The sequence below is a fragment of the Ictidomys tridecemlineatus genome, chromosome 4 (assembly GCF_052094955.1).
Source record: "Ictidomys tridecemlineatus isolate mIctTri1 chromosome 4, mIctTri1.hap1, whole genome shotgun sequence".
Classification (NCBI taxonomy): Eukaryota; Metazoa; Chordata; class Mammalia; order Rodentia; family Sciuridae; genus Ictidomys; species Ictidomys tridecemlineatus.
In genome coordinates this window covers 92,333,804-92,352,050 of record NC_135480.1, presented here as the reverse complement: position 1 = coordinate 92,352,050, position 18,247 = coordinate 92,333,804, and the positions used below count along the sequence as shown (strand labels likewise).

At 33.6% G+C, this 18,247-nt stretch overlaps 1 protein-coding gene across 9 annotated transcripts in view; it reads right to left on the bottom strand.

Moving 5' to 3' along the window:
* The window catches only part of Atm (ATM serine/threonine kinase), a 164,775-nt gene that overhangs the window by 87,884 nt on the left and 58,644 nt on the right, over positions 1 to 18,247 (bottom strand). For 5 of the 9 annotated variants that reach the window (XM_078046955.1, XM_078046951.1, XM_078046950.1 and 2 more), the window contains exons 23-29: positions 16,293 to 16,413; positions 14,062 to 14,235; positions 12,734 to 12,903; positions 11,396 to 11,642; positions 6,223 to 6,338; positions 4,023 to 4,149; positions 3,302 to 3,501 (exon numbers count right to left, since the gene is read on the bottom strand). In XM_078046955.1, coding sequence (XP_077903081.1) covers positions 3,302 to 3,501; positions 4,023 to 4,149; positions 6,223 to 6,338; positions 11,396 to 11,642; positions 12,734 to 12,903; positions 14,062 to 14,235; positions 16,293 to 16,413 — 1,155 coding nt within the window. Of the gene's footprint in view, positions 1 to 3,301; positions 3,502 to 4,022; positions 4,150 to 6,222; positions 6,339 to 11,395; positions 11,643 to 12,733; positions 12,904 to 14,061; positions 14,236 to 16,292; positions 16,414 to 18,247 lie in introns of those variants that run through there. The other 4 variants (XM_078046954.1, XR_013437870.1, XR_013437871.1 and 1 more) reach the window with 4 other exon arrangements.

Sequence of the window (18,247 nt, the reverse complement as noted above, 5' to 3'; positions counted from 1 at the left end):
CAAGAAAATGCTACATCAGTAGAGCAGAGGAAGGGGAACAGGAGAAGTGAGGAGGGGATAGAAAGAGGAAGTTATTGGGAACTGAAGTGAACCAAATTATATCCCATGCATGTATGATCATATGTAATTATAATGCACGAATCAAAAATTTAAAAATAAAAATTTTTAAAAAAGAATATGCAAAGTCAGAAAAGGCAATCAAAAAACTGCAGGAAATTTCTGTAATGGTTTTAATTGTCCTTGCCAGTCCCCTTCCCTGCTCAGCAGCAGTCACAAAAATGGCAACCTACACAAGAAGCAAGGAGACCTTATTTGCAAACTGTTATGTATGTCTATTCTAACCTGACTGGGACTGATGCAAACAGCTTGGCTGTTTCATTTAAGGGCCCTTACTTACGTAGAAAAGTTGAGGGCACTGCTTGAAACTTTGTAAGGTTAATAACCTACGTTGGATAGAACAAAAGATTACTCTTGAGACATACCAAAAAGGAGAGTTTCTCTGGGAAATTCAGAAGTACTCACAATTGAGGAAGAATTTAGAAGGCCACAAACACGTCCAAGTAAGACTTTTGCTCAGAAAAGACTACAGAAGACCCTAAGCTATTACTTGGAGGTGCTCACACAGCTCAATGCAAACTGGCTAGTGTTGAAGGGAAGTACCAACACAGAGGTAAATTGCAAACAGAAAAATTTTTATTTTGTTTTCCTCATGTGCCAAACACCCATTATGCTCACAGTTTTCAAGGAAATCTCTGTGAAGCACTATCAAAACACAAGCCAAGAAAGAGAGCCTTCAGTGACCACACAAGGCAATACATTCAGCAAAAATAATTGGTTAATGTTATGAACTGCTACAGCATTGAGCAATAAAAAAGAAAAAGAAGTCAAACTCTAAAAAAAGGAAAAAATATGATTTCCAGACTTAATCATACTACAAGTAGAAATGGCCAGTTTTCAGCAACAAAATTACAAGGCATACAAAGAAACAGGGAGGTATTGCCCATTCAAAAGAACAAAACACTGACAGAAATGGTTCCTAAAGAAACTTAAACATTGGACTAGAGAAAGTTCAAAACAACTGTCTTAAACATGCTAAGTTTAGAAATGAATAAAAGTTAAAATTCAACATATCAAAAATTATATGATGTGGCCTAAGTGTGTGCAGCTCAGTGGTAGAGCACTTGCCTAGCGTTAGTAAGGCCCTGGGTTAGATCTGTAGCACCACCAAAATAAAAAAGAAATAATGAGATAAGGTAGCACTGATGGGAAATCTGTACCATAAACATCTCCAAATGAAAAACCAGAAAGATCCCGATTCAGTTACCTGACTTCTTTATGAAATGAAAAAAAAAAAAAAAAGAGCATCCTAAACAAAAAACTAACAGAAGAAAGGAGATAATGAGAGTGGAGATTAATTTAAAAAAAAATTTTTTTAAAAAAGTTGGCTCCAATCTACATATTGTGGGGTCAGGCTCCAAAATCCTTAATAGGACACCCACAGCATAAGAGTTAATAACAAGAATCAACAAATGGGACTTACTTAAACTAAAAAATTTTTTCGCAGCAAGAGAAACAATAAGAGAGGTAAATAGGGAGCCTGCACCATGTGAACAAATTTTTACTCCTCACACTTCAGATATAGCCCTAATATCCAGAGTATACAAAGAACTCAAAAAATTAAATAAGATAACAAATAATCCAATCAAGAAATGGGCCAAGGACCTGAACAGACACTTCTCAGAGGACATACAATCAATCAACAAGTACATGAAAAAATGCTCACCACCTCTAGCAGTCAGAGAAATGTAAATCAAAACCACCCTAAGATACCATCTCACTCCAGTAAGATTGGTAGCCATTATGAAGTCAAACAACAAGTGCTGGCGAGGATGTGGGGAAAAGGGTACACTTGCACATTGCTGGTGGGACTGCCAATTGGTGCGGCCAATTTGGAAAGCAGTATGGAGATTCCTGGGAAAGCTGGGAATGGAACCACCATTTGACCCAGCTATTGCCCTTCTCAGACTATTCCCTGAAGACCTTAAAAGAGTGTACTACAGAGATACTGCCACATCGATGTTCAAAGCAGCACAATTCACAATAGCTAGATTGTGGAACCAACCCAGATGCCCTTCAATAGATGAATGGATTAAAAAATGTGGCATTTATACACAATGGAGTATTACTCAGCACTAAAAAATGACAAAATCATGGAATTTGCAGGGAAATGGATGGCACTAGAGCAGATTATGCTAAGTGAAGCTAGCCAATCCCTAAAAAACAAATGCCAAATGTCTTCTTTGATATAATGAGAGCAACTAAGAACAGAACAGGGAGAAAGAGCTGGAGGAAAAGATTAACATTAAACACAGACATGAGGTGGAGGGAAAGGGAGAGAAAAGGGAAACTGAATGGAAATGGAAGGAGACCCTCATTGTTATACAAAATTACATATAAGAGGTTGTGAGGGGAATGGGAAAAAAAACAAGGAGAGAAATGAATTACAGTAGATGGGGTAGAGAGAGAAGATGGGAGGGGAGGGGAGGGGGGATAGTAGAGGATAGGAAAGGTAGCAGAATACAACAGTTACTAATATGGCAATATGTAAAAATGTGGATGTGTAACCAATGTGATTCTGCAATCTGTATTTGGGGTAAAAATGGGAGTTCATAACCCACTTGAATCTAATGTATGAAATATGATATGTCAAGAGCTTTGTAATGTTTTGAACAATCAATTAAAAAAAGGAAATAACAAAGCTAAAAATGCATTCTCTGAAAGGACAAGTTCCACATGATCTCACTCACATGTGGGTCATAAAAAAGTTGATCTCATAAGTTGAGAATAGAATGGTGAATACCAGAGACCGGGGCAAGAGTCAGGGGTAGGGATGGACAGAAAAAGGTAGATAAATGGATACTAACTTACAGTTAGATAGGAGTAGAAGTTCTCGTGTGCTACTGCAGAATAAGGTAACTATAGATAACAATTATATACTGTATATTTTTAAAAGCTAGAAGAATTTGTTCATTACAAAAAAAAATGATAAATACCTAAGACAGATATGCTTACTGATTTCAACATTGTACAATGTATAAATGTATCAAAACATCACATAGGTACCCGCAAAAAATGTATAATTTTTATGGATTAATTTAAAAATTAATAGGACGCTATAATATACATATTAAAAAGCAATATTTACAAACACATATTCTGCCACCTATCTCTTAGAAGCATATAAACTTTCAGTTAAAAGAACTTGATAAACTGCTTATATATTGGTGAACATATTATTTACCTTTTGTTGATATAGTGAATCAAAGTATAAATAACATCTCGAAGAACAAAGGCCCAAGCTCCTCCTAAGCCACTTTTTATATCTTTTAGTAACAAACTAACAAACAGATGATATATTTTAAGAACTCTGTGCTTTTTATACACATTATTTGTCTCAGCTGCTTGCTCACATATGGCTAGAAGAATTTTCTGATAGGAATCCTAGAAAATAAATATATACTTAGTAAAACTTTTAAAATCACATATACTCAGTTGTAACACATATTTTACAATACTAAAAATAACAATTTAAATTTAGGTTTCATAGTAAATGCAAAACAGTACATTAAGATAATTACTATCTTAGAAGAAAGCTATTGCCAATTTGTTTAGGTTTCAGATAGTAAATTATAGTGCATTTTTATAAAAACTAAATATTCTCTTAAGCGTCAAAATTCCAGCTTTGTAACAAATTTTAGTTAGTGTTGAAAAATACATCAATTATAAATTTTGCCAAATGATTGCTTTCCTTTTCAAATTGTTCAGATGATTTTTCATTTGCTTACTTTCTTTTTTTTTTTTTTTTTTTTGTGGTTGTGGGCCTTATGCATGTAAAGCAAGCAGTCTACCAACCGAGCTATGTCCCCAGCCCAACTTTCCTTTTTTAAGATGTACTTACACAGATGTTCTAGCTGAATAAAGGAATTCTCTCACTAATTATTAGGGCAGAAATGTATACTTACAGGGTTTCTAGAAAGAATTTCTAAAATGCTCTTAAACTTGGTTTTATGACAATTGCTGATATAAGCAAATGTTGCTTTAATCACATGTGATGGAAAATAAGGTGGATTAGGAGCAGGATCCAAATCCCTAAAAAAAGAGTTAAAGGGGAAAAAATGCAGTCATAATTTTTAAATTATCAAGAAAAAAAGGTTTTGTTGATAAAGCAGTAAACTTCCAAATGGAAATTTAGGGGCTGGGGGTGCCATGGATTGAACCCAAGGTCGCTTTACCACTGAGACTCTCAGCTCTTTTTTTGTATTTTATTTAGAGACAGGATCTCTCTGAGTTGTTTAGAGCCTCACTAAGTTGCTGAGGCTGGCTTTAAACTCTTGATCCTCCTGCCTCAACCTCAGGCTCCTGAGCCTCCCAGGTCACATGTGCCACAGTGATCCGCAGAACTCCCAAATTTTAAATCTATCTATTAAAAAAACCGATACTTTTAATAAAATTAAAAATGACATAGTTAATAAATATTAGAATATCTAAATGCACTTCACCCTGGGACTTAATCTTAACCAATTTACTTAAAATTATTTGCTTAATCTTTTTTATAATTAATGGCAGCTCCACAAATGAGTTTTAGTGTTACCTCATTTCAGGTTTGAGTTAAAGCTCTACTAGTATTATAAAAGCAATTGTATTTTAAGCTATGGCAATCTACTAGATAAGCAACATTAATTAGGATGAAATTACATATGTCAAAGTACTTTGCTAGATATTATTACTGTTATGGTTTGGCTCTGGAATGTTCCCCAAAGGCTCACGTGTTGAAGAATTAGTCCCCAATGCAACAAAGTTCAGAGATGGGATTTAGGGAAGGTAATTGTATGATGAGGGCTCTGACCCCATCAGTGTATTAGTAATTTGATGGCATTATTAGGAAGTGGTGAAAACTAAAGGAGGTATACTGAGTTGAAGAAGTGAGTCCTTAAGTATGTGCCCTTGGGGACTCTATTCTTGTTCCTGACCCCTTTCTCTCCCCTCTTTGGCACTGTTCTCTTTCTCCTCTCTGTCTCTTTCTCTGTATCCTGGCTGTCATGAGCTGAGCAATTTTCCTCTGCTGTGCCCTTCTGACACCATGTTCTGCTTCACCTCAAGCCAAAAGCAATGAAGCTAGCCTGAAACAGACTAAAACCTCAAAAACCATGAGCCTTCTCTTCCCTAAGCTGATTTTATCAGGTGTTTGATTTTTCACATTAACTAACATAATTACTATTTTATATGTTTAGCATGGTAGAACATATTAAAAAATACTAAAGGATATTTTCTTTTTTTTTTTTGACATTAAGGATTGAACTCAGGATTAATTACTGAGTAACATCCCATCCCTTTTTAAATTTTTATTTTAGGAAAGGGTCTTGATAAGTTGCTTAGAGCCTAAGTTGCTAAGGCTGGCTTTGAACTTGTGATCTTCCTGCCTCCGCCTCCAGAGAAGCTGGGTAGGTGTGTGCCACTACACAGTAAAGGGTATTTTCAAGCAGTTTCCAGTCAAGTGAGGAAAATAATTTGAACATTCATATGCAACCAAATGGGTTGAAAACTGCTCAGCTCATGACAGCCAGGACACAGAGAAAGAGGCGGGGAGGAGAAGGAGAACAGGGCCAAATTAAACAGTGCAGCTAAGGAGTATGATTCTGACAGTCAAGGAGCATGATAATGAAAAGGTGCTCTAGAAAGGGAGGTTATTAATAATAAGTGAAATAGCAAACCCATGGAGAAAAAATTTCAAAACACTACATGTGGCATAATGCTCAAATATTACAGAAAAATCGAGAAAAGAAAGTTTATTGGTTCTGCCATCAAAGAGTTCAACTAGAAAGAGTAATAACTGTGGGGAAATTACAGTATAAAAGCTCACAGGTAATTACTTCATATCAGAGGACCATTTTTAAAGAAACCAATTTTTTAAAAAGAGGACATGTCCAAAAACTGAAATATACATCTGAATTTGTCAATCAATAAAAAAATCGGGGCTGGGATTGTGGCTCAGAGGTAGAGCACTCGCCTACCAAGCATGAGGCATTAGGTTCAATCCTCAACACCACATAAAAATAAAAAATAAAGATATTGTGTCCACCTATAACTAAAAAATAAATATTAAAAAAAAGCATAAGGAATTTGCAAGTTGTGCCTCATTCTCTAAATTTAAAATGCACATACCCTGAAAAGTCACAGGCATCAGTGCTCTGGCTGGCACCAGAATCTGCTGTTTCATGTAACGACATCAATAATTCCACCACAATCTCTGGTAAATTACTAATAAATAAATGATCAATCTGCAAGGACACAAAATTAATTATATTTAATATTTTTTATCTGTAACATTTAAGACAACACAAAGGACTTACGTTATTCAGACATACAGCTAACTTATCTTTTTCTTCTATTCAGCCAACCTGAAACCATGAAATTGAGAAATTCTACCAAATAAAGCCTCCTTAATCCAATTCTGTAATTTTAAAGGATTATTTCAACTAAGACTTTGAATATAGCATTAAATTCCCAAAAACTGGTAATTCTCCTACCAAATTCCCTTCTGATCTATACTATACCTGAATCTGCATTTTTTTAATATTTATTTTTTAGATGTAGTTGGACACAATACCATTATTTTATTGATTTATATGTGGTGCTGAGGATCGAACTCTGCATGTGCTAGGCAGGCGCACATACAGTCCCAAGCCCAGCCCCCCTCAGTCTGCATTTTACCCTCGATTTATATGAAAACTCACAGAACTTTACTTGGAAAATTTTCCAGGGACTATGATAATGCCAACTTTGTGCCCCAAATGACTTCTCCCCAGAATTCTACATGGGTGATATCCAAATTCTGAGGCTAGCTGCTACCTATATTCCATTTCATCAATAGTAGACTAAAGCTGGGCATGGTGGCACACACCTGTAATCCCAGCTACTTGGAAGGCTGAAGTAAGTTCAAAGTCAGCCTGAACAACTCAGCAAGAACCTCTCTCAAAAATAAAAATAAAAAGGCAAGAAATAATTAAAATCAGAGATGAAATCCAAACAAAAGAAACAATTGAAATGATTGACAAAATTAAAAGTTGGCTCTTTGAAAAAATAAATAAGACTGACAGACCCTTAGACATGCTAATAAAGAAGAGAGAAAACCCAAATTACTAGCATATGTGATGAAAAAGGCAATATCACTACAGAAATACAAAGGATAATTAGAAATTATTTTAAAAAGTTATACTCTAATAAAATCAAAGATAGTGACGACATCGATAAATTCCTAAAGTCATATGACCTGCCCAGATTGAGTCAGGAAGATATACACAACTTAAATAGACCAATATCAAGTGAAAAAATAGAAGAAGCCATCAAAAGATTACCAACCAAGGAAAGCCCAGGACCAGAAGGATATAAAACAGAGTTTTACAAGACCTTTAAAGAAGAACTAATACCAATAGTCTTCAATCTATTTCAGAAAATAGAAAAAGAGGGAGTACTTCCAAATTCATTCTATGAGGCCAATATCGCTCTAATTCCAAAACCAGACAAAGACACTTCAAAGAAAGAAAACTTCAGACCAATATCTCTAATGAACATAGATGCAAAAATCCTCAATAAAATTCTGGCAAACTGAATACAAAAACATATCAAAAAGATTGTGCACCATGATCAAGTGGGATTCTCGTCACATTAATAGACTTAAAAGCATTTGAGAAAATTCAGCACCCCTTTGTGTTCAAAACACTAGAAAAACTAGGGATAACAGGAACATATCTCAACATTGTAAAGGCTATCTACGCAAAGCCTCAGTCCAACATCATTCTAAACGGAGAAAAACTGAAGGCATTCCCTCTAAAATCTGGAACAAGACAAGGATTCCCTCTTTCACCACTTCTATTCAACGTAGTTCTTGAAACACTGGCTAGAGCAATTAGATAGACAAAAGAAATTAAAGGAATAACTATAGAAAAAGAAGATCTTAAACTAGCACTATGTGCAGACAATATGATTCTATACCTAGAAAACCCAAAAAACTCCAACAGAAAACTTCTAGAACTAGTAAATGAATTCAGCAAAGTAGGAAGACATAAAATCAACACCCATAAATCAAAGGCATTTCTGTGTATCAGTGACAAATCCTCTGAAAAGGAAATGAGGAAAACTACCCCATTCACAATATTCTCAAAAAAAAAACCCAAACCAAAACAAAACAAACAAACAAACAAAAAAACTTGGGAATCAACTTAACTACAGAGGTGAAAGATCTATACAATGAAAACTGCAGAACCATGAAAAGAAGACCATAGAAGATGGAAAGATCTACCTTGCTCCTGGATAGGCAGAATTAATATTATCAAAATGACCATACTAACAAAAGCATTATACAAGTTCAATGTAATTCCAATCAAAATCCCAATGGCATTCTTCATAGAAATAGAAAAAGCAACCACGAAATTCTTCTGGAAAAAGAAGAGACCCAGAATAGCTAAAGCAATCCTTAGTAGGAAGAGTGAAACAGGTGGTATCGCTTTACCAGACCTTAAAGTATACTACAGAGCAATAGTAACAAAAATGGCATGGTACTAGCACCAAAACAGGATGGTAGACCAATTGGTACAGAAGAGAGGACAGAGAGACTAACCCACAAAATTACAACTATCTTATATTAGACAAAGGTGCCAAAAGCATGCACTGGAGAAAAGATAGCATCTTCAACAAATGGTGCTGGGAAAACTAGAAATCCATATGCAACAAAATGAAATTGAATCCCTCTCTCTCACCATGCACAAAAGTTAACTCAAAATGGATCAAGGATTTAGGAATTAAACCAGAGACTCTGCATCTAAGAGAAGAAAAAGTAGACCCTAATCTTCATCACGTGGGGCCCTATAGGCCCCAACTTCCTTAATAAGACGCCTATAGCACAAGAATTAAAACTAAGAATCAACAAATGGAATACATTCAAACTAAAAAGTTTTTTCTCAGCAAAAGAAATAATCTGTGAGATAAATAGGGAGCCAACATCTTGGGAGCAAATTTTTACCCTTCACACATCAGACAGAGCACTAATCTCTGGGGTATATAAAGAACTAAAAAAGCTAAGCACCAAAACAACAAATAACCCAATCAATAAATGGGCCAAGGACCTGAACAGACACTTCTCAGAAGAGAATATACAATCAATCAACAAATATATGAAAAAATGCTCACCATCTCTAGCAGTCAGAGAAATGCAAATCAAAACTACTCTAAGATATCATCTCACTCCAGTCAGAATGGTAGCCATTATGAAGACAAACAATAACAAGTGTTGGTGAGGATGTGGGGACAAAGGTACACTCATACACTGCTGGTGGGACTGCAAATTGGTACAGCCAATTTGGAAAGCAGTATGGAGATTCCTTGGAAATCTGGGAATGGAATCACCATTTGACCCAGCTATTCCTTTTCTCAGACTATACCCAAAGGACCTAAAAACAGCATACTACAGGGAAACAGCCACATCAATGTTTATAGCAGCACAATTCACAATAGCTGAACTGTGGAGCCAACCTAGATGTCCTTCGGTGGATGAATGGATAAAAAATGTGGCATTTATACACAATGGAATATTACTCAGCACTTAAAAAGAACAAAATCATGGAATTTGCAGTTAAACGAGGGCATTAGAGAAGATTATGCTAAGTGAAGTTAGCCAATCCAAAAAAAAAAAAACAAATGCTAAATGTTTTCCCTGATATAAGGAGGGTGACTCAAAATATTACTCAGCACTTAAAAAGAACAAAGTCATGGAACTTGCAGTTAAATGAGGGCATTAGAGAAGATTATGCTAAGTGAAGTTAGCCAATCCCCAAAAAAACAAATGCTAAATGTTTTCCCTGATATAAAGAGGGTGACTCAAAGTGGGGTAGGGAGGGAGAGCAGGGGAGGAAGATTATTTCTATATAGGAAAGAGGGGTGGGAGGGAAAGGAAGCAGGAAAGGGAAGAGCAAGAATGGTGGAATGTGATGGTCATCATTATACAAAATACATGTATGAAGTTTTGAATTTGGTGTCAACATACCTTATACACAGAGATATGAAAAATTGTGGTATATATGTGTATTCAGAATTGTTATGCAAAAAAGAGTACATGTATAATGGCATAATTTGGCGTGAACATACTTTATATACAGAATTATGAAAAATTGTACTGTATATGGGAAATAATGAGTGTAATGTATTCCACTATTGTCATGTATGTAAACAATAAAAAATAAAAATAAAGAACTGAGGCTATAGCTAAGTGGTAGACCACCTCTGGGTTCAATCCCCAGTACCATTAAAAAAATGATAATAATAATTAAATCTATTATGTTATACCTCAGTCAATGAATGAACAGATAAGTGCTGATCAAACCTTTTTTGCCTTAAAAAAAGTTCATGTTTTAATGTAAGGTGCCTCAAATAATTTTCAAAGTGTATAAATTATTAATTTAATGTTAAATTGAGATCAGCAAGAATTTAACTTATGTCTCCAACCAAAAAAGCTAATAAATTATTTAATTTTTGCTTTTTTTTTCATTCATGTTTTCAGTCAAGGTTTAATATAAATATCTTTCACTCCTAAACCTATTCTGATTCTGAAAATGGCTCTTTTGGTTTGAATACATTTTTAAAAAAAAAAGCATAACTAGGAGTACTCAGACTTCTGAGTACTGGAAGAATCAGCAGAAGAGGGTAGAGGCAAAGTATCTCTCCCAAATTACATAACCTCTGGAGTGCCAACATTCTGTTCCAATCCGCTTTTTCTTACCATGGGGGAGGGGGGAAAAAAAAGACAAAAATTCTACCTTCATAGTGTTTATATTACAGTGGAAAAGACTGAAAATAAACAATGAACATAATCCAAAGTATATAATATGTTAGAAGAGAAAAATTGTCAGGAAAAAATAAAAATGAGGGAATGGAACTTGGGATGGTACTTTTCCTTTAAAAGTAAAACAACTTGAGACTAAAGAGGCACTGAAGATTTTCTATATACTGTTCATACTGTTCAGAATTACTTGAATTTATCAACTAGCTGGCATTCATGCATTACAGTCAATTAAATTTTTAAAAGGCAGAAGCAGTTAAATTATTTTTCTTATTAAAAGCCTAGTTTCTTTTTCTTTTTCTGATTAAAAACATTTTCACTTATTTAAAGGCTAATCAAAAGGAGAGATCACCATACAACAAAACAAAACAAATTCATGGATCAGCTAAATAATAATTATAAGCTAAGTTTAACTTATAAATAATGAATACATACATAGCCTTAAATTTTAAAGTTTACATCTGACATCAATTAAGGAAAAAAAGGTAAAAGTTGAAGCCATACCTGTTTTCCCAGCAGGTTTTCCCCTTTAAGAATATCATAGACCTTAGTAGCATTCTCTCTTTGTTGTGCCATCCCACTGTCTCCTACACCCTCGTAAGCAAAATAAGGAAGAATATTTACAAGAATCTTTGGGAAGCAGTCTATCAGAAGACTTTTCCAATCCTCTTGAATCTGATTAGCAATGGACTTAACCTCATCAAAACAACTTCTAATCACCAGATGTGGAATCAAAACCTTATAACAAGATCTAAAAACATAAAATTTAAAACATAGGTTATATATCTTTTCAAAGTCCTTAAAATAATAACAAGCTTTAATACACTCAGCATTAGAGCATTCCTTTACATCATTAAGCGTGCCTACTTTAAATTTTATAAAAGGAGAAATAAAGTTAAGTAAATTACAAAGCCACATAAAGAAACAGAGCTTAGCTTACACCATCCTAGTTCTGTGATCAAAAAAGTGGGACTTTATATGTATACATTTCTTATATATAATCAACTTAATACAAAATTATTATGAAAATGAAATGTGAAAGCAATTTATGAATTTAAAGAACAGATGTAAAACATTGTTATCACCAAAAGAGATGAAAGATAAGGACCACTAAATTTACTACTGTCTGAATATCCTTCTTAAAGGCAACTATCTACATACAAAAAGCTCTATTAGAGACCTCAAAAAATCCTTAGCACAGAGCATGTTCAATAAATATGAGATGCCATCCCATAATCCTGATGCTTAAATATTACTTTTCAGTTGTATCAAACCTATTCATTTTCAAACATTTCTGTTAGAAGTAGTAAAATGAATTCTTTCACATTAAACTTCTAAATCTAATAGGTAACAATGATTAAATAGTCTATTGTCAAACAACAGAAAAGAAAATCAAGGCTGAAATAATCAGCCACTAATAATTTATCTTTGATCTTTTTCCAAATGTAATATTATCAAGTATTAAAGCCAGAAAGGGACTTTTAGGGTTTCCTTGTTTAACTCCTGTAGAGATTAAAAAACCAAAGCACAGAAGTTATTTACACAACTTACTCAAAGTTACACAGTTGATTACTGGCCCAGACAGAACCAGATTAAAAAGTCTGGTTTCTTGTGTCACTGGATTTAGAATCTGATTCTAGGACTTCACATAATGAGCTTTAATACACAGATTCTAAATCCAGTGACACCCTTCAATATATTTTCAAACAAGTTGTCTCAGTTTTCAAACTATGCAGCCTCCTACCATTGTCTGTGGAACTATAGGAAGTGGAGGACAGGGGAACTGCCAAACCCTGTTACCTAACTTTCAACATATTTCTCATATGCCATACATAAACCTACCTATAGAAATCTTCAACATTTGTGTAGTTCAATAAAATAAAAGGAAAAGAAGATAAGCTATATTCAGTGTCTTGAAGATTTAGCCATTCCAAAACCAGGTAATCTAAATGAGAAGCCATGAAGTCTTCTAAATTTCTATATCCAAAAGTTTCAGAAACTTTCTCCAAAACCTATACAAACCCAAAAATAAAATGAATAAAAATATAAAAATGTCATAATTTTCAACATTGACAACATATCAAAGGAAGTTCTAAGGTAAAATTATTCTGTCTTAAATCCAAATTTATAAAAATCTAAACATTATATACCACTTATAATAATTGTAAAGTATAATGGTATACTTAAAAAAAAAAAAGAAAGAACTTAACACTGAGAGGTAAAAAAAAAGGTTGATTCATCTAAGACTGATTGCCTATAGGAAAGTCTACTATAAAACTCCATGAAAACCATGGTGGTAGAATGAGAAAATGTGTATCGGTCCATATTTATCAAATAAAAATCTGCAACAGGAAGGATGAGAACTGCTAAACCATTCTGAGGTAGTGGAACAGGGAAGGGAGCCACATTCTATAATACTAAACTGATCTGAGTGCAAGGTTTGGATACAGTCCTCTTTTCCTAATCTTGGACCTAAAAGCCCCAGAGTCTTAGCATTTGACTTCTGGCCTTGTCAGATCCCAATGTGTTGCCCCAGAATCTAGCATGCAAAACCAACTGATACTGCTCCTATCTCCATGTATTTCCCTCAATAAGTGCTACTCCAGAGTGCCTAGTATTGCAGTGATGGGTCATTCACCCTTTTTGGTTCAGTGAATGCCTCACAAAATGCTCTTAAACTAAGTGTAAGAAATCACATTGCATACAAATGAATATACCATTTAAAATGTTATTAAACTGCTTTCTAACACACTCATCTGAAAAAATAAAATTGTTTCCAACTCTTAAATAAGTGCCACTTTAAAAATCCAATTTTAGGGCTGGGGATGTGGCTCAAGCGGTAGCGCGCTCGCCTGGCATGCGTGCGGCCCGGGTTCGATCCTCAGCACCACATACCAACAAAGATGTTGTGTCCACCGAGAACTAAAAAAAATAAATATTAAAAATTCTCTCTCTCTCTCTCTCTCTCTCCTCTCTCTCACTCTATCTTTAAAAAAAAAAATCCAATTTTAACCTTTTTAATTTAAGGTTATCCAGGAGAATAGGAATGCAGCTCAATTGTAGAGCACTTGCCTAACATGTGAAGTCCTAGGTTTGATCCCTAGCACCATAAAAAGCAACAACAAAATTATACAAGGAAGAGTACAATAAAAATATCCAGACATACATACCTTTTTCACAAGGTGAGGTTCTAATCCATTCTCTTTCACAGATTTGCAAAGGGCAAACAAAGCCTGTTTTTCACAGATAGGGCTACAGTATAAAACCGCAGCTATCATCATCAGTAAAACAGATTTTCTATTATAAATCTCATCTAAAAATTCAGCGTTCTCAGCACTGTGGGACTGCCAAAGAATCACAAAGACAATATTATACATATTTAAACATTACAAATGAATCAACCAGGCTAAAATCAAAGTACTCCATGACATCATCCAAAAAGCTCATGAATTTAAAATTCTAAAGTGATGGGGTAAAGAGCAGAGATTTAAGAAAATGTGTTTCTACAGTGAGGAAGACTGCTCTTCCTAAGATCTTATGGAGAATATTAACAAAGAAAACAATGTTTCATTAAGGTATAAAGTAATTTTTGAAAAATGGCAAAAAGAAGGTGAGAGACATTAGAAGCTCTTTTTCAACCACCAAGTTTTACTCTTAGGTTGATTTTTATCCTTCTAATACCTTAATATCAGCATTTTACACTTCTAAAAATACTGCTACCTATATTATCAAAGGGAACAATAAAATCATGCAACTAGATAGAATGACATATTCTTTTAATTTAATTTTCAATTACTATAAAATCTCAACAGGCACCTATATATATAGAGAGAGATAGATACATAGATATAGATATATCTATCTATCTCTCTATCTATCTATCTATCTATATATATATATTTTACTAGTTAAATCTGGTATAGTTTCTCTTCATATTTAGAAAATGTGCTGATCATAGTTCTATATTTTGGTACAAGAATAACTAAGAATCTAATTCCTCTATTACACAGCAATCACTGACATGTTTGAAAATAGCAATGAACTTTCCACTAAGTCAAGACACAGACCTATATACTCCCTATTTGAATCAAATGTATGATATGTCAAGATCATTGTATTATCTTGAGCAACTAATTAAAAAAAACTACACTAAGATTTCATCTCACTCCAGTCAGAAAATAAATAAATAAAAATAAATCTATTTTTAGGGTTGGGAGTAGCTCAGTGGTAGAGTGCTTGTCCAGCTATCCTGAATAAGAACCAAGGATTTAAAAAAAAAAAAAAAATTCTACTGTTAGAACCAAACCCAAAATTTTAGCAGTCCTTTAGAAAGTACAGAAGATCTAAGTTCTTCCATAAACTTTGTTCAAGACTATGCTTTTTATTAATGAAGTGTAAGAGAATTTGGTTGTTTTTAACAATTATCACAATTCATATTGTGATCTTCAGATATAAAACTTCTTATGTCTATTAATGTAGAGGAAGAGAATAAAAGGTGGGCAGGGGAGATACTGGGAAATGAAATAAATCAATTATGTTATATATATGTATAAATATGCCAAAATGAAACCAATATTTGTATAATTAATATGCACCAATTTAAAAATTCTTGATTTTTTCTAAAACCTGGTACTGGGGATCAAATCCTAGGCCTGACACATGCTAGGCAAGCATTCTACCACTGGAGTTCACTTCTAGTCTAGGTCTCTTTATAAATGAACTATCAGATCAGTATTTTCCTAATAATGGACTAATTTAAAATATACAGTATATGTTATCTCTATTTCGTTTTACACTATCTACACTCATTTTTCCAATCTACTGAAATCCTTTTCTGAATTCATATTCTGTAATTCAACTATCCATTTCAGTTTCCTATTATCATAAATTTGATAGTCTTTTGGTTAACCACCTCAAGTCCTATTCAGAAACAAATCAGGACAAAAATAAATGAATAAGTATGATCATTAAGATAATTTTTACCATTTTAAGAAAAGTGTTCTACAGAGAAATGTGAAAATCAAAGGTTTCACTAAAAAAAAAAGCTAATTTCGATTTTGTGTTAGAATAATACTCTCTTAATTAATTCTTAACCAGATCTTACACAAAAGAGTTTCTTAAATCAGAAAAAAAAAACAAGGAAGTCACTTAAACTCTCATTAAAAGTTGGATAAATTTTATTTTTCCCCACAAAAACACTACGGATAAGCTGAAACAAAAGAAACTATAATTATTTTACTCATTGTGACATATAAATAATTTCATTAAAATCACATTTGTCTTAATAAGCTTTATGTTATAAACTACTGGACACAAACTGTCTTGTGCCAAACTTGGTAAAGTAATATGTAGGATATTCATAGAAAGTATGAGATAATAGCAAATATATTACTAAAATTACCACTTCTTTCAGTCCTTCTTGAGCTTTCAGATATGCATTTTCAAAAGCTGTCTGCTGAAGCTTGTACGGAAGTGCTTTCAATAACCTGGAACAATCTCCTCCTTTCATATCCTGAAATAATCTTATGAAAAAAAATGCAAAACTGAAATAATTCTTAAAATTTCAAACATTACTTTACAAAGCATATTATAAAACAAAAAAAAAATCACTCTGTGATATAAACATACTAGTACTTTCTTCAAGATTAAATCTGAGGAGCCAGGCACAGTGACATATACCTATAATCCCAGGGGCTCGGGAGGCAGAGGAAGTCGGATGGAGAGTTCAAAGCCAGCTTTGGCAACTTAGTAAGGCCCTAAGCAACTCAGAGAGACTCTATCTCTCTATAAAATTTGGCCTGGGGATGTTGCTCAATGGTTAAGCACCTTTGGGTTCAATCTCCAGTACCAAAAAAAGAAAAAAGATTAAATCTGAGTCCATTTAAAGAGGTTTGATCATCTGCTTAGTATTAAGACCTTGAATACATAATCCACTGTCTCCTAATGAGTAAAGAGGGTCCCAAAATATCTTTTAACTACTGCCCAAATTTGAACACTGAACTCAAACAGCCACAGAAGATAATTGTTCTCTTATCAAACACCAACCAGAAGAATCTATAAATTCCTGTGTAAACCTGCTCTAATATTTAATCATCCTGAAAGTGGGTAATTTAATACCCTAATGTTCCATTTAAATTTCACTTTATGTGAGAGAGAAAAGTTGATTAGTGCCTTAAGCCAACATCCACATGGTTAAGACAACGTTTTAATCAACTTTGTCCTTTACACTTTTTAGTAATTTTTGGTATTTCTGATTCCTCCAGTTTCTCTATCCTCTCTCAAAACAGCCCAACATTAAATATCTAACAAGTGAAAACCTCAAAATAAACAAATGCTTCTTTCATGTCATTACTGAATTTCTACTTTTTAATCTAAGAGATTTTTGTTTTCCATGCCACTATTGCACTGCTATATTACATTTAACATATGGTTCTATGTAAACCCAGACCTTTAACTTCAATACATAAATTTTCTACCCTTTACCCATAAAATGCAATAAAGATTTTAAGTACTATACACATTCACTAGTAATCCTTACAACACTCTACAGTCTTACTAAAAAGAGTTCAAAAACTGAGGAATTAGAGAATCTAGTTGATAAAAACAGTACTGTCAGCATATTCAGATTCTGGATACCTTACTTCTAATACTTGTTATGTTATGGCTAGAGCAATTTCTTTAAGGTAATTTTCAATTATTGATCACTTACTTCTGAATAGTTAAATAACTCAAATGACTTTCAGCTTGATTTACCTAAAGCAGCATGTCATTTCTTTTTCAAATACTTTCATTTATTTTACCAATTGTTACCAACTTTCCACATGCCAGATATTGTTTCAGACGCTGAAGTACAGCAATGAATAGAACAGACAAAAATCAATGCCTTCTAGGAGTTTATACCCTAGTGGAATAGGGAAATGTATTGAAACATTATTTCAAGTGGTGACAAATTTTATAGAGAAAAATAAAGCAGGAAAGTGCTTTCTTTATAGGGATTGCAACAAGAGGAATTTATAGGTAGGTTGCAATTTAGAGTTTTAAAATCCCATGCAGTCCTTAGGAAATTAATATTTGTTTATTCAAGTACTCAAACATATCAGATCCTTCTGATAGAATCATTTCAGTGGCAAACTGTATGTACACCCCCAAAATATATAATTGTAATTAGAACAATGTGAAATATGCTATCATTTTATAAATTCACATAAAATCTTGGTAACATACAAACATTCTATACTTCTCTTAAGTGGTAGTATACACACTTCACTCAAGTCAATGGCTTATGTTAGTGAGCTACTTTATCTCTCTAAGCCAGAGTTTTCATTTTTAAATCAGAGAAAATAATAATGTCTATAA